This window comes from Calypte anna, chromosome 12, assembly GCF_003957555.1.
Source record: "Calypte anna isolate BGI_N300 chromosome 12, bCalAnn1_v1.p, whole genome shotgun sequence".
Lineage (NCBI taxonomy): Eukaryota > Metazoa > Chordata > Aves > Apodiformes > Trochilidae > Calypte > Calypte anna.
In genome coordinates, this window is record NC_044258.1 from 15,585,667 (window position 1) to 15,600,678 (window position 15,012).

Below are 15,012 nucleotides of genomic sequence, written 5' to 3' on the forward strand. Positions count from 1 at the left end.
CTTACATATATACATAACTTAGCCAAGGTCTGCACATATGTGGGGTCAAGAAAGTTTTGGGTGATGGAAATAGGTAAGGGAAACTCAAAAATAGGGAAGGCAAAGTGGTCAAGCACCTTAAAAAACCTTTATAGAAAATTTGATTTTGGCAGCATGGCAGATTATTTTCTCCCAGCACCAAAATGAGAAAAAAAAGACTCTTCTCCAGTTTAGGAAGAGTAGATTTACTTAATCATTCAAAAAGGCTGTTTTGTATGACAAATACACAACCCTTGTTTTTATAATACATTCACAACCCTTTGGAAATACTTAACCACATGCAATACACAAAACCTACTTCAGAGGTTTGTGAGGTAAACACACTTCACACATTTCTAAACAGTGGAAAAAACCAAAAAGGAAATGTATTTATTTTTCTTCAGCAGTAAGAATACACTGTAACACTATATACTTAAACATAAACCAGTTTCTCGATACACAGTCTTCGTTATGAGTCTTCACCATGGGTTTGGTTTGGCAGCCTCCCAGATTATTACTTCACAGATTTGAAGGGCCAGAAGAAACCTGTATGATCATATAATCTGATTCCTTACACCACATAAGGCCAAGGAACTTTACCCAATAATTTGCGTATCAAGCCCATTAACCTAAAGTTGAACTAAAGGGCCATCTCTTAGGAAGCCATCCAATTGATTTAAAGACTTCCAAGGCTGGAGAAAGCTTCACTTCCTCAGCAAATCATTCCAATGTGAGTTAGTCAGCAACATTGATTAAAGTAGGTACTTTAAAATGTCTTTCAGATTTTTTTTTACCTCTGATAAAAATTAAAAGGAAATACAAACGAGGAAAAAGTGGCATTCTCTGAAACAAGCTAAAAAAGAGATCCTTCTTGCAGAGGTATGACAGCAGCATTACAAATCCCACTATCAGAGTTATTTATGTGTAGCAGCTGAGGAAAGCAATACAGATTTCTGGAAAGTGATACTAAGCAGGTCTGTTTAGAATACCATCCTTTTATCATTTGGCTTTGTACCTTCCCCTTCCTTCTGCACCACTCTGAAATTTTAGAGGAGCTGTAAATCTACTGCCTTCCACCAGTCATTATTCCTTCTTCCCAAACAACTTATTTTGTTTCAGGAGTAAGAAAACTAAAGCTCTAGCAATTTGGTCCTTTGCCAACAGCTAAATTAATAGCAAAAATAACAGGGGGTTGTGAAACCTGGATCATTTATAGACTTTGTGAGAAACAAAAGCTGATTTGGGGGGTGGAGGGGCTAAAACTATATCCTGGATGTTAAATTGTATGCAAGCTTTCCATCCATAAATCAGATTTCTGGGGTTTTTTTGAATCCCAGTGCATAACACACCAGGTTATGCAGTACCCTGGTAAGCTCAGTTCAAGAGGCAGGCAGATGGTCTCTCATGTCAGGGGAAAGTTCCTTAAAAAAAGACTCAGGAGGAGTCAGTGCCCTGCTCTGCAGCCTCCAGATCACACATCCAGACTTCAAATGCAGGGAGAAGCTGCAGCAGGAGGCAGAAATCAACCAAGATGGTTTCACACCAACTTCATGCAACACATTTGATAGGTCGGGTCACTGCTGAGACAAAAATCACCCCCTCCAGCCTCGAGGTGAAGTGGTTGCTTGTGAGTAAGAGACACTTGCTGGATCCAGCACTCTCTGTGAGCTCTGCAGGAACAGGGTACACCCCCCCCCCCAAAGAATATCAGACACTATATCTCAAACAAAAGCTAAACTCACTTCACACCAGGAGTGAGATATGGACACCAATTTGAAGCTAAGATCCCTAAACTGAATTAAAAGAGTGAGGGAGTTCTGCTTTGAGTATTTTAACACTGCCTAATGGAAGAGCAGGAACAGTGCCAATTTGTTTCACTCAATTCTGTCCTTGATTTAAGTAACAGGAATGTATTTTTAGTCAACAAATCAAGGTTGTCTTGGAGTAAGTTGGAGCTTCAGGAGCACGAGAGGCCAATCACCTGGAGGTATGGACACAGACATATTCCACTACAAGAAGCAGTAAATCCACACTAAATAAGGACACCTGCCTGCAGATGTGCACTGCGTTGCCATGCATGCTGGAAACCACTGCTTGAACTGCTCGAGCACTTTGCTGGAGTCCACATTAGCCATAACCACTTCCCCTTCACAGAAACTTGGGAGGTATCATGCATACCTCAGCAAAATTCCTTCTTGGTGTGCATTACAAGCAGACACATGCAAAAATAATTTTAGAAATCCACACTCCTAAAGTATAAGTAGTTTGATGTTATAATGTCTTTATTCCCTTCAGCAGCATTTCCAACCTGAGACCCTCTGTGGTACAAAGACTCTGGGGTGTCTAACACTTCTGCAGACACCTAAACTACCAAAGTTAGGAACATCAAAGCTTCTGCAAACCCAGCCTTACAATCACCAATCACCTTCTGAAAAGAAAAAGTAAAAAGAGAGAAGAGTTTTGAAAGAGACCATAAAAACACGTCTGGAATGAGTTCCCTGAAAGACTGAGATGTGAACAGTCTCTGGCTTTAAGAGACAGGAAATTATCAGGACAGGGCCAAAGGGGGAAAAAAAAGAAAAGAGAAAAGTAAAATTACATACTCTTTCAATAGCATAAGTATGACATAATGGTTGAAACCCAAAGGCAGATGAGAAAATATTTAGTCAATATACAGCTAACCCATGAAGTTTACTGACATGTTACCACTGACCATAAGAACAACAGGGAGCCCACACAAACCATACTACTCCAAAAGATGCTTTTTAATTAAGGTTCCAACAAGCCTGATAATGAAATCTGCAGTCAGCAAAAATGAGTGTGACATATATGAAACTGTCAGTCAGTAACTGCTAAACATCCAAACAGCCAGAAACAGTCAAAAGCCAATGGAGGAAGCAGCAACTTACAGGTAGAGGGAGCGGATGCTGGAGGCAGCAGGTCCCAGGGGGGGAATGGAGGTCAGCTCGTTGTTGTTCAGTCGCCTGCAGAAAACAGAAATCATTTGTTGAAGCAAGCAGCACATGAGAGGAGGTGACAGCCATGGGGCTTCCTCACCTGTCCCTCATCCCCCCCTCCCCTCCAGTTCTCTGGGAACAGAATCCTAGCAGACACTCCCACCCTACCTCACGAATGTTTTAATAAATGAGAGTCACCATAACTGGTCCTACCATATCCTCTTTATGAAAACAAAGCTTTTTTTTTCCCCCTCTCTCTTTCCACCCACTCCCTTAACCCAAGTCAAGCACCATGAAGGCAGGCACTGTGCCACAGCCCTCCGGCAGCTAAGTCTCCAGAGCCATCAGGGATCCCCCAAGCCTAACAGATACAGGAGAAGATTCTTTGCACCCACAACCACAAAGCAAAGGGCCCCGTTGTCTCAAGACAATGAATTTAATTCCCTCCCCAAGCAGCAGCCCCAGCTCACCCTGCCAGGCCAGGCCACGAGGGCCCAGCAGGCCTCTCCACCAGGCCAAGCTCCTGCAAGGGCAGCCCCACAAAGGCAGCAAAACACACACAAAATTGCAGTTATGCAACCAAAATGAGGTGACATGCTCCAGTCAGATGGCTGGGGAGCACTGTGAAGCCCCCCAGGGCTAAAAGGCTGGCAGGGGCCTTGCTCCTGGAAACACCAGTACCAAAATATCCCCCTAATGCATGAAGTGTTGTTCTGACTGACAACAGATCCCTGCCATGTGACGGGCTCATCCTCGGTTTAAAGAGCCTTTGTTTGTATGGTGAATTAGTCAATTAATTACTGTAACAGTCCTTTGTCTGGCAGCTTGAAAATCACCTAATTTCTTTGCCATCTTGCCCACTCCCCACCCACTGCACGCTAAAGCCATTAAGGCCGCCCCAGGCTGATCGCATAGGGGTGATCAGACATTGGAATGGGCTGCCCAGGGAAGTAGTGGATTCTCCGTCCCTGGAGATACTTAAAAAGAGACTGGATGTGGCACTCAGTGACATGGTCTAGCAACCTCAACGGTGGTTCAAGGGTTGGACTCGATGATCTCTGAGGTCCCTTCCAACCCAGCCAGTTCTATGATTCTATGGCAGCTCCCCAGGAGCCTCCCTGTCCCCTTCTCTCAGCTGCTCCTTGAGGCAGAGCCCGGCTGGGTCTGTCACTGCTGCTGCCTTCTCACAGGACACCTCAAAGGTGTGTAAAGAACAACATTTCCTGGCAGTCTGGGAGAGCAGTGTGGTGGAACTGAGCCATGCTAAACCCTGGGCACGAGTGGGGACAACCCTAAGTTGCAATTTATTTTTTTTTTTCTTCTTTCCTTTAAAACTATTTCTGGCAGGTGGGAGAGGGCAGCGTGACATCCATCCCAGAACTTCCTTCTGGCTTCTCTTGAGAGCAGGCAAGGTATTTGATTTCATAAGGAGTTCCAGGCACTGCTGGGATAAAAGCTTTCCTCTGCCTCTGACATTACACCCGGATCTCAAAATGCAAGGAGGGGGGGGGGGGGGGGGGGGAAAGGCAACTGCATTGCAATTCAGCAAGGAGCTCCACTTTGCAACTAAAAGCTCATTGTTGCTCGTATTATAGCAAGGTCTAGAGCTTTCAAAGGTACAAAGCAAGATGGAAAGAGCACTGAAAAGCTTCTGTTTGTGCCCTCTTTTCATTAATATCCAACTGAGCATCTTGGAGAAAGGCATAGGAGAAAGATTTTTAATCCCACTTTCTGTGAGACTGGCTAGAAGCGGTAACACCAACCAGCACCTAGAGACTGGTCAGAGCCTCCTCTGACATAAGTGTGGTTTTCATTTTTCAGCCTCCTGTCTGGTCAGAAGTGGCTCTCCCACCTCATTTTCTCTCACAGGCACCAGTTGCTGATGCAGGAGGCAGCCAAGCTGAGTATTTGCCTGGGATTTCCCTCTCATATTCCCCCATGATAAGGAATGAGAAAAAATCCCAAACAAAGAGCAAAGCCAACCCCAAAACAGAGCAGCTAGACTCAAATTTATTGTAGTCTCCTTTCTCCTCCCCAGCCCTCCCCTTTGACAACACAAACCTGCTGCCTCTGGATGCAAAAGCAGAGGAGGGGGGCACCCATATAAAATATTTACAGTCCAGCTGCCAGGCTGGTGTCAAGCTGAAATGGAGCCTGCTCAAAAATAGCACAGCTCTCCAGAGCTTTCAGTGAAAGGCACTTTAGAAAAGGTGAGTTGTTTGGAGAGGAATTTCAGCACAGTTACTGTTTCTTTTTTACCAATGAGCTTGGAAAACCATAGAGCCATGGGACCATGATTTCCATAGATCCCATGCTCCATATGACCTGAGGAAACCCCAGAAAGGGCCATGGGGCCCTATCCTGCAGCAGCACCCTCCATCCACCCGTTCAACCAAGGTATGAGAATGGATGGACCTCAGAATGGCATCATTAGAGAGAGCCACCAAAAGGGGATGAGAAAAAGCTGTAGGTGTTCTGAAGGAGGAAAGCTATGTGACACTTGAGCCCTTTGCACCTGAGACTCCATCAGCACAAAGCTCCTTATTTCAGAGGATGTCGGATCATGGGCTTTCTAGATTTCATCCCACACAGACCTAAGCTTTTGACAGGAAAAAAAGGGGTTCTTAAAGAAATGCCACAATTGCCCAAAACCAGGGAAAGGGAAAAATTTAGGGTAAATACATTGTATTTTATTAATAAAGCAAGAGACTGTATCCAAATATTCTAATTTACCGAAATTTTCTTAAAATTAAGGGGAGAAAAAAAGGTTTTCAGAATATATTGTACTACCTATTTACATGCAGACACACAAACACACACACACACATTGTGCTTTGAGTCCCATCTGTAATGTTCAGAAAGCACAGGCAGTGTTTGAAGCATCATGGGAGGTTTCAGGTCTTATCAATGCATCTATTATTTGGGGCAATCTCTATCCCTGAGGCTGACTTGATTTGCCCAGCACAAAACACTGCCTTGCTCTCAAGACATGCCACAGCACGATGCCTATTTCATGAATGTTCGTAAAGTGTTTAAAAAAAAACCTCAGGAAGGAGATGCTCCAGAAGTACAGATGTGGTTCTCTTTCTGAAATGCAGTTTATTTCAGTGGTCTGTGGTTTAGCTGTTATTCAAAAGCAACACAGATTGGTAGATAGGGCTTTTAATAGAGCTTCTCCCTCACACTTTTCAGAGCCTGCCTTCCAGGCTCTGCTCCCTTCCAGTCACCCATTTCTGACTTCTCCTTTTCCCTCCTACTCATTCCTCTGCTCTCTTCCTTTTCCCTAACTCTGCCTTTCTGACACAGCAAGCAGTTCTTACCTGCACCATTACTTTACACTTAAACCCTGACATCTTTTTTTAGCAGATGACTTGTTCAGTGCAGGGCTTGCCCTGCCCTCAACACATGCAGCTCTGCACAAGAAGCTACCTAAGGAATCAGAAGCCATCCTCTTTTCCTCCACAGCCCCTGAAGTCACATGCCTTCAGGCATTTCCACAAATAAAAGCTATTGCTAAGCCACGATCATGTTAGGATAATTATAAAGTCTCATGGGATCAGAGCTGCAATTCTCTTCTTTAAGCACAGAGCAATTTAAGGCTTTCTGTGATTTAGAGAAAAGTTAAGAAAACAGATCATATAGGCAGCAGTCTGCCCACCTGCACTGCTTCTCTCCCTTCCCTTACTGCTCTCTAGGATAATCTTGATGAAGTTGATTGCAGAGCACTGCAGTCACTCTTGATGCAAATTCCTCACTTAATTGTGACCCCTAACAAGTCTCGACTATTTGTGTAAGCAAGAGAGCCAGGGGCAATCAGGCAGGGAAGAGATCCTACATTAATCCCCATGGTCCAATCTTGCAGACATTAGGCAGGCAGAACTCCCACTTGCAGCAGACTGGTTTGCCTACTTAAGAATCACAGGATCTGGCCCCTCCGTGAGCCTGAGAGCCAACACTTAATGAAAACAGACAGAGGACAAGAGAAAATGCACGATATACACAGAGCACAGCATTGTTTCTGAAAGGAAATGTTTTCTCAGTTTCCCATGAGGCATCAGTAGCTCTTCAGAGCCCAAACCTCAAGTATGCCAGCAATTCAGCATTCAAATGTGAGCTCATTACCTCAACCCACCACTTGAAATCTTTGTCACTTTCGTTTTTCAAAATTCAAAATCAGGCTCTGGGAATCACTTGTGAATAGCTGACAAGCACAGCTCCTCTGGCAGTGTAACTGCTGAGCATTTACACATAGCAGGAGCTAGGAAATCCTACAATTTCCCTGACAAGGTTTCCTTTACCAACAGGGGAGTTCTGGCATGGCCACTCAGACCTTCACCAGATTTCTCTTTCCTCACCAAAGCAGAAGACAGCTATGATGGTTTAGCCTCTCCCAGCTGTCTTGAAACAGAATTTGTTCTGGTTCCAAAAGGAGCACAAATGTCAGAGAGGAAGAGATACAGTTAAGTGCTTTGTTACCCACTACACTACACCTTTGTTTCCTGAGAGATTTGAGTTAGGTTGGCATCAGGTATCATGATCCAGGCTGTTCTGACTTGCTTCAGGGTTATCCTTTCAGCAAGGAGCTTTGTGTGTATGTTCAGGTGTGTTAGCTGAACTGCTCCTTCAGAGCATTGCACAAGAAAGAGGGAAGCAAACTCCAATGATTTCCAATAACAGCAGTGTTGTTTTAATTGGGATTTTGTGTTCTGTTAATTGAGTAGTTTAAAAAAACCAAACCAAAACACAAACCAGCACAGGTACAATATGGAGGGTAAAAAAACCAAAACGAACCTCCATACCAAGTCAGATCTGCTCATATGGGTTAGCTTAAGGAAGATACTATATTAGGAAACTATATACAATTTCTTCCTGGCCCACAAGCTGCTCTGACAAAATAAAATTAAAACCTCTGAAAGAATACTTACACTTCCTGGAGGTTCGACAGCTCTGCAAAGGGAGAAGGATCAATCTCTGTCAACTTGTTGTAGCTCAGGTTTCTGTTAAAATAAAAAAAAAACAATGGGATCAGCATACTGCAGTTACTGTGGTCAGCAAAAAAGTCATCTTAATTATTCCAGACTGCACTGGGTGGGTGGGTTTGTTTTTAACAAGAGCACTTAAACATGACAGAGCAGCACTTTCCTGCTGAATACACAAGTTTAGGTCCATGATCAAAATGTTATCTAGCTCTCCCCAAGTTTTTCCTCTTCTGCATTAGTGTGGTTTTAATTTGCCTTTATATTACACAATTACATTTATTATTCTTCTATTGGTTATTCATAACCACAAAACTAATCACAGATGAATAGGATATTTCCTGACAAATTAAAGTCTGAACCGAAACAATCAACAAACAGTCTGCTGAATATTTTATAGCTACATTCACATAGGGCATTTTTTTATCCACCACTGTGTATTATTCACAAGCAAAAATGCACACAGGTACATACACTCATTATGTGTAAACTAAGTACATCATACATCTTCTAAAAAGATGATGTTATTAGTATATCACTAAATACAGGGGCTTTAAAAAAAAAATCACTGCGATTACATCTTCCAGCTAGTCATAAACTAGTATATACTTTATTCTTCAAGAATCTAAACCAAAGCTTTCCAGCTACTGGACACTACAAATCTAGATCCTGGCATTTCACTGATGGAGAGGACAGAATAGAATATAAATATAAATTGTACATATCATATAAACTGTGCAGTATCATCTGAAAATAACCCAGCGGGAGAGAGCAGACTTGCCTCACAGGACATCCCTGATTGGAAACACAGCCAGAGCATTCTGTAAGGAACACACAGTGAGGATTGCTAGGGGCAGCAAGCAAACAAAAAAATGCCAATGAAGTGCTTGCTGAGTGTGAAAACCACAAGCAAAACCTCTGCCATGCTCTGCTGTAGCATCAGGCAATGCAAAGTTTTGTCTCCTAGGTTTGCACTATCAGCACAAAGCCACAGGACAGGTCAAACCTGCAGCTAGGGACTTAACTTGGAGAGCACAGATCAATTAAGACCAAGTGACTAATGATGCGGAAATTAACAAATGGTCTAATTAACATGATGTATGCAGTGTTGGCATGCTCTTGAAAGTGTGTAATCTGAAGAAGGAGGTGGCAAATTGATGGGTGGTAGCAAGAAAAGCAGCCACAAGAAGTTGTAAGGAAATTGAGGGGGGACTTGCTTTAATTTTACCCTGCTCCACACCCTGCTCTGGGCTATTATCCTGGGTAAAATTCAACCCTCCTGTCTCCTCTGCAGGGAGGTTACACCCTCTTACTGCACCTCTGAACATGACCCAAAAGATTGTGGCCTGATTCTAGATAAGCTCTCAAACCTTCAGGTGCTTATTCAAACCACCAAGCCAGTTTGACTAGAAAGCTGGCCAATCTTCACTATTTTAATATATTTTTGTTTATTTGTTTTAAAGCTGTCCCCACATACCTCAAGAAGGTCTGGAACCCGAAGAGGATCATCCCAGCACTTACTGAACTGTCACCCATGCTCTGTGACCCAAGAGGTCATACAATAAGTTTACCTGATTAGTATTAGGATACCCTACAATTAGTAGGAAGAGATGAAGACCTCTTTTTGAGCTAAAAAGCTGTTATTGATCACCTGGTCTCCTATAATGCACTTATGGAAAAATCCTCAAAGCTTTTCTTTGCACACATTCAATAGTTCATGTCCATTCAATAGTTCAAGTGCATCATTTCAGAGCAGTCAAGTCTGAAGACAGCTCCTTACATCTTGCCTGAAATGTTCAATTTTTTCCCAATACCTGCACTGAAAACAGGTTCAACAGATCAACAGGACAGGCTGACATGCAATACAATTTAGACCTGAAGCTACACAGGAGTGTAAAAGCTAACCAAGCATCTAGTTTTAAAATACACTGTCCTGTAAGCCCCTACTGTCTTTTAAAACACTCTAGAGACCTTTAAATCAATACCAGCCTACAGCAGATACCCATTTCACTATAAGCACAAAGGCATTTATCTAAATAAAAGTCAAACTGCAGTTTAAACTCAGAGTATTTGAAAGCCAAGTCCATATTCATAGCACAATTACAAATTAAAGTGCAATTTGCCCACAGATTACATTACTACCAATTTTTTTTTTTTAAAACCACACAGCAAGATCAGGTTGGAGCTTGTCCCTGCCTGATGTACTGGCAAAAAGAGAAAACACAACAGGTAATGTCCTACAGGCTCAACATAATAAAAGATAAAGCTGACACAGAAATACTAGTGACAAACTTTAAGGGGGTGAAAAGACAACCACGGTCATGACTGTACATGAATCCAGCTCTTTTCATGTATTTCTATGCCTTCTACTGCTGCAAAGGTAAAGTAGTTATCCTCAAAACATTCCTCTGCAACAGACTGGGAGGATATTTTATGAATCCAAGAATTACAGGCACCAAACTGAGGACCAGAACCCTGGCTTAGCCAGAGCTCAAGCACTGAGTGATGCTGCCATGAGCTTCAGAAGTCCACAAGTGAAAAAACAAAGGTCTTCATAATTTAAAGGATTTCATGGCCACAGTTTCTCATCCAAAGAGACTTCCTGGTAAGTGTTGCTGCCATTCAAGAAGTTTGAAGATCAAAGTTGTAACTGGCTCTTCAGATAGCCCAGTCATTGTTTTGCCTACTCCAGCATCAGAAAAACTTCCCAGTAGTTGCTGCAGAAACACAGAACTCCACCTTCCTGGATGTCAAAATCTTTAATTCTCCCAACACTATCTACTCCAGCTGCTAATTATCCTCACCAAAAGTACAATACACTGTTAAAAAAAAAAAAATCAATGGGGAAATGAAAGCTAGAAATACATTCAATGCAAAACAAACAAGAGACTTGAAATTAAACATACACCAAAATACACAGTTCACTCAATTTCTGGAACAGCTGTATTTTAACTTACATTAATATGCACAAGGATTTTTAGCCTGAAGCATTAGCAATCAAAGGATCTCTCTCCCAGAACTCAGATCCCCTCACTAGACACTATTTGGCATGCAAGTCACAGCATTCAAATGGGAGAACAAATTAACGTGCTCCAATAGATAGATCATTGGGACAAGGAGTCAGGAAACCTCCATCTACTCCTGGCTCTTGTCATCTCCTGCTGGGTGACCGGGTCATGTCACATCACCTCTCCACAGCTTTTGTTTCCACAGCCACTCTTTGTCTGTCTTGTCTATTTAAACTGCAAATAAAATTGAGGTAGGTATTGTCCCCCTTTGCCCAATGCTGATGAAATGAGGCCTCGATTTTGGTTGGGCTCCAGTAATGCAAATAAAGAAGGAAACTCAAAACTTGAGGTCATGGGTGCATGGCAGTCCCACACCACTAGACACAGGTCCCCAGTGTACAGCAGGGGACTGGAACATCCCCTCAAGCTCAGCCTCTGCAGACCAAGCAGACCAGGAATGTAAGATGGTTGGAGATGCCAAGCTTGGGGGCACAGTTGTCCTATTGCTGGAACCAGTCACATTTCTGCTGTCCCATAGCACAGAAACCATTCCTTCTTGGGGAGCCACTTGGTCTGATGTCAGGCAGTAGCCCACAGAGCAAATGCTTCTGCCACCAGTATTCTAAAATGTCTTTCAAAGAAAAAGAACCCTAAAAACCCCAAGCCAAAACTCTGTCCCTTCCCAAATGAGCACTCCCCTAAGCCATCTCAGGTGTTGGGCATCTCTTCAAAGCAACAGATTAAAAAGCACCATCTACAGTGTTTGATTCCAGTCCCAAGAGACCACATCTTTGATGTGCTGTCACCCCATCTCCTGGCACCCACATCTCCAGATGGGGTTAGCCAAGCCCAAACATGGGAATACCCACAGAGAGCAGAGTGCCCAGTGTCCTGCCTGCTTGTCTGCATGGGTACACATTGCTTCTGAGTTACTCATGGGAGGGTATTTTGATCTTTCCAAGGTTATTGTGGAGAGAAAGCAGAATTCAACAGACAACCAACATAAACCCTGGACAAGAGCTGGGGCTGTCAGTTCAGGGAAGCATCCTACAAAGGTTAAAAACTTCTGTAGGGGGTAAAGACAGCAGAGCCACCAATGTGAGGAGCCCCTAGCATTCATACTGAATTTTCCCTGTTGAGTAGAAGCTACTCTGAGGTTCATGGAGTTTTTATTTTGACCTAATGGCATGAGAAGTGCTCTGCACATTATTTATCCTTTACATACTTCAAGTCTTCCTTGTATTGGTTTATCCAACAATGCAGGGTTTTCCCCTCTTGCCACTAAGATGCCCATAATCAGGAACTCGGAGCCTGTAAGACCAATATGGGAAAGGCCCTGTTTTGTCTATTCATCCATTTCTGTCTCTAAATAAGAAAGCAGTGTTTGCCTTGAGTTAGCATTGTGCAAGTGGCACTGTGGATCACTGAGCACTGCAGAGACTGAAAGGAAAGCCTTGTTAAATAGAAGCAGGTACCTTGAAACCACCTCCCAAAGGTAATAATGCTGTCACAGAGACCTGCTTGCCAGCAAGGAGGGATCAGTCAGCTCTCTGAACCGTAAGATGCCAATCCTGCCTCCTTGGGCAAGGTATGGGGTAGACAGGGAGCTGAGTTTTGGCTCTGCTTTGGGAACGTGGCCAACAGAGAGAACACCTCTTCTGAAAACAGGTGCCTGGTGACTCGCCAGGCAAAGGAATAGCCAGACATGTGGCTCCTGGTCTCTGTTCACCATGATGATGGCTGAATTCTGTTCAGCAAAGGGGAAGGTTGAAGTCAAAACCATTTATCTGTCAGTGGGGAAGATTGTGTCAAAAGTGTTTCTGCACCTTTTGATGACAGGCACCGGAGAAGAGGAGGATGGCTTCATGTTCTGGCCCTGCCAACCACGGCCTTTCATTGAACACTTTGTCAACCATTGTCATAACACAACTTTTCATTGCTCCAGCACAAAAGGGAGCTGAGGGCCCAGAACAATCGAGCCCTGCAATAGAAATTCCTCTGGCTAATCTGTCAAAAGATAGCTGCCTACTCTGCAGCTTACTGAATAGGCACCATCCTCTTCCCACATGTTTGTAGATAGCTTTACAGAGCTGGAATGGAGGCCCCATACACACTTGATTGGGTATGAAAAGCATGGCTGCAGCTGAATTAGCTTGGGGATGGGGGCCAGGGGAACCAGAGGGGGAACACTCTGCCCTTGCTAGAAGCATACAGCTGTGCAAGGAAGAAAGCACATGATTTTTTTTTTTCTTTTAAACAAGCTGGGGAGCTCTCAGAGATGTGGCAGACTCCTTGTAAGCAGTGAAATGCAAAGTTTAACACCAAAGCACAAAGAGATCAAAGAGACTCCAAGGATTCAGGTGTCTGTATGGACTCTTAAGGACAGAAAGCAGGAGCTTTCATCATTTTTTTTCTTCTTGGGCTCAGGACAAGTCCAAACTTTATTCTCATGAGCCAAGAGCAGTCAAACAGCTACTACAGCTAATGCCAGCTCCCCACAGCTCCTACATGGCAACACCTTACCTTACATGGGATGTTTTTAGTTCTCCCAGAACAAATGGCCACTAAATGGAGTTGCATAAGCCACCACAGTGATGAGTGTCAGAAGGAGCTTTCTCACATACTAGACATGCAGTCCTTATTTTCCTTCTGGAGGATTTCTTGCCCATTACTTTGAAGCGATTGATGCACTGCCAGGATCCTAAGTGCAGACTTGGGAGAATCACTCACCCAACCCACCACAGCCATTCCTGGGTTTCCTTTGAATCTGCCTGCTAAACTGATAGGCACTAACAACTGAGGTCTTCTGAAAGGAGACAGAGGCATTAAAGCACAGAGCAGCACAGAGATGGATGTCCCAGCTTGCTGCTCTAAGGTAAATGCTCTGGAGAGAAGGGGATTCTGCAGGACACAGGAAGGACACATAGCACCCATGTGGGGAAAGCTGTTCCCCATCACTGAGAGGTCCTGTTAGCAGCTAAGCAAATGTGCTCACTCAGGCTTTACTTCTGCCCTAGCTCAAATTAGCAGCAGCAGCAGCATCACATTAGCTGGGGTTAATAGCCTGCTCACATAAGGGGCTTTATGTGCAGAAGGGAGTCAACTTAAGGGCAACCCTCAAGCCATAATATGAGCTAATTTGACAGTGAAGACAAACTTTGAGAGGTCATCCAGACACCAAGAAAACTGCACCATGAATCACTCTCAGTCATGACCAACAAGCCTATCTAAAGGAAATTCCTGTAGCATGATCACCAAGAGAATCAATACCATGCTGATTCCAGCAGATGCATGCAGTCATTAAGGCACAGAATATTAATTAAAACCACATCACTGAGAATCACTGTGCCAGACTGCAATTTCATTTAGCATGTGGTTGATGCAGTTCAAGGAGTTAAGGAATTATCTTCAAGTCACTTTCAGGGACACATTTTCAGCCCCAGCCCTTCCTCCCATTTGTTCCTGCTCATGAGCATGCAGAGAACACACACCTCACACAAAACTACAAGCCTGGAAGGTGGCCACCAGAGCTTGCCTGCTCACACAAGGCTGAAAATAAATATTTCTAGCATTGTCAGCTCCTCAGATCCAAGAGGCAGCATAAGAGAGCAACTTTACTCTCAGTGGCTTGGAAAGTAGAGAAGTCATTTGCAGGAGAGTTGGGCAATGCCATGCTGCTGCTAGGGCTTCTGCAGCTCCTAGAGCAATGAGCTCTTACAGGCTTATTTGTCTCTTTAAGAAAGGCAGTGTAGGTTATTTTAGGCCCTTTTCAGTTTATACAAATATGTTTTGACAAAACCCAGGATCCCATTTCCTCTTTTAATAGCCTTAGGAAAATTGGAGTTCTGCTTTTTTTGTTTTGCTTGGAAAACCATCACCTCCAAATACCCCCATTTTTAATTTTTTTTTTTAAAGATAGATAGGTTAGCTTCATTTTAATGTACATAATCACACACATAACAGAAAGACACCACACCAAAGCACTTGGGTAACTCAGGTCCCTACAGACCTCTTCCTACACCTCTGCAGCATCAGCAGAGATGAGGATACTCC

The 15,012-nt window shown here is 43.5% G+C and overlaps 1 protein-coding gene across 2 annotated transcripts in view; it reads right to left on the minus strand.

Moving 5' to 3' along the window:
• Positions 1–15,012, minus strand: part of LRIG1 (leucine rich repeats and immunoglobulin like domains 1) — an 86,357-nt gene that overhangs the window by 44,678 nt on the left and 26,667 nt on the right. For both annotated transcript variants that reach the window (XM_030458196.1, XM_030458195.1), the window contains exons 2-3: positions 7,901–7,972; positions 2,928–3,002 (exon numbers count right to left, since the gene is read on the minus strand). In XM_030458196.1, coding sequence (XP_030314056.1) covers positions 2,928–3,002; positions 7,901–7,972 — 147 coding nt within the window. The remainder of the gene's footprint in view (positions 1–2,927; positions 3,003–7,900; positions 7,973–15,012) is intronic.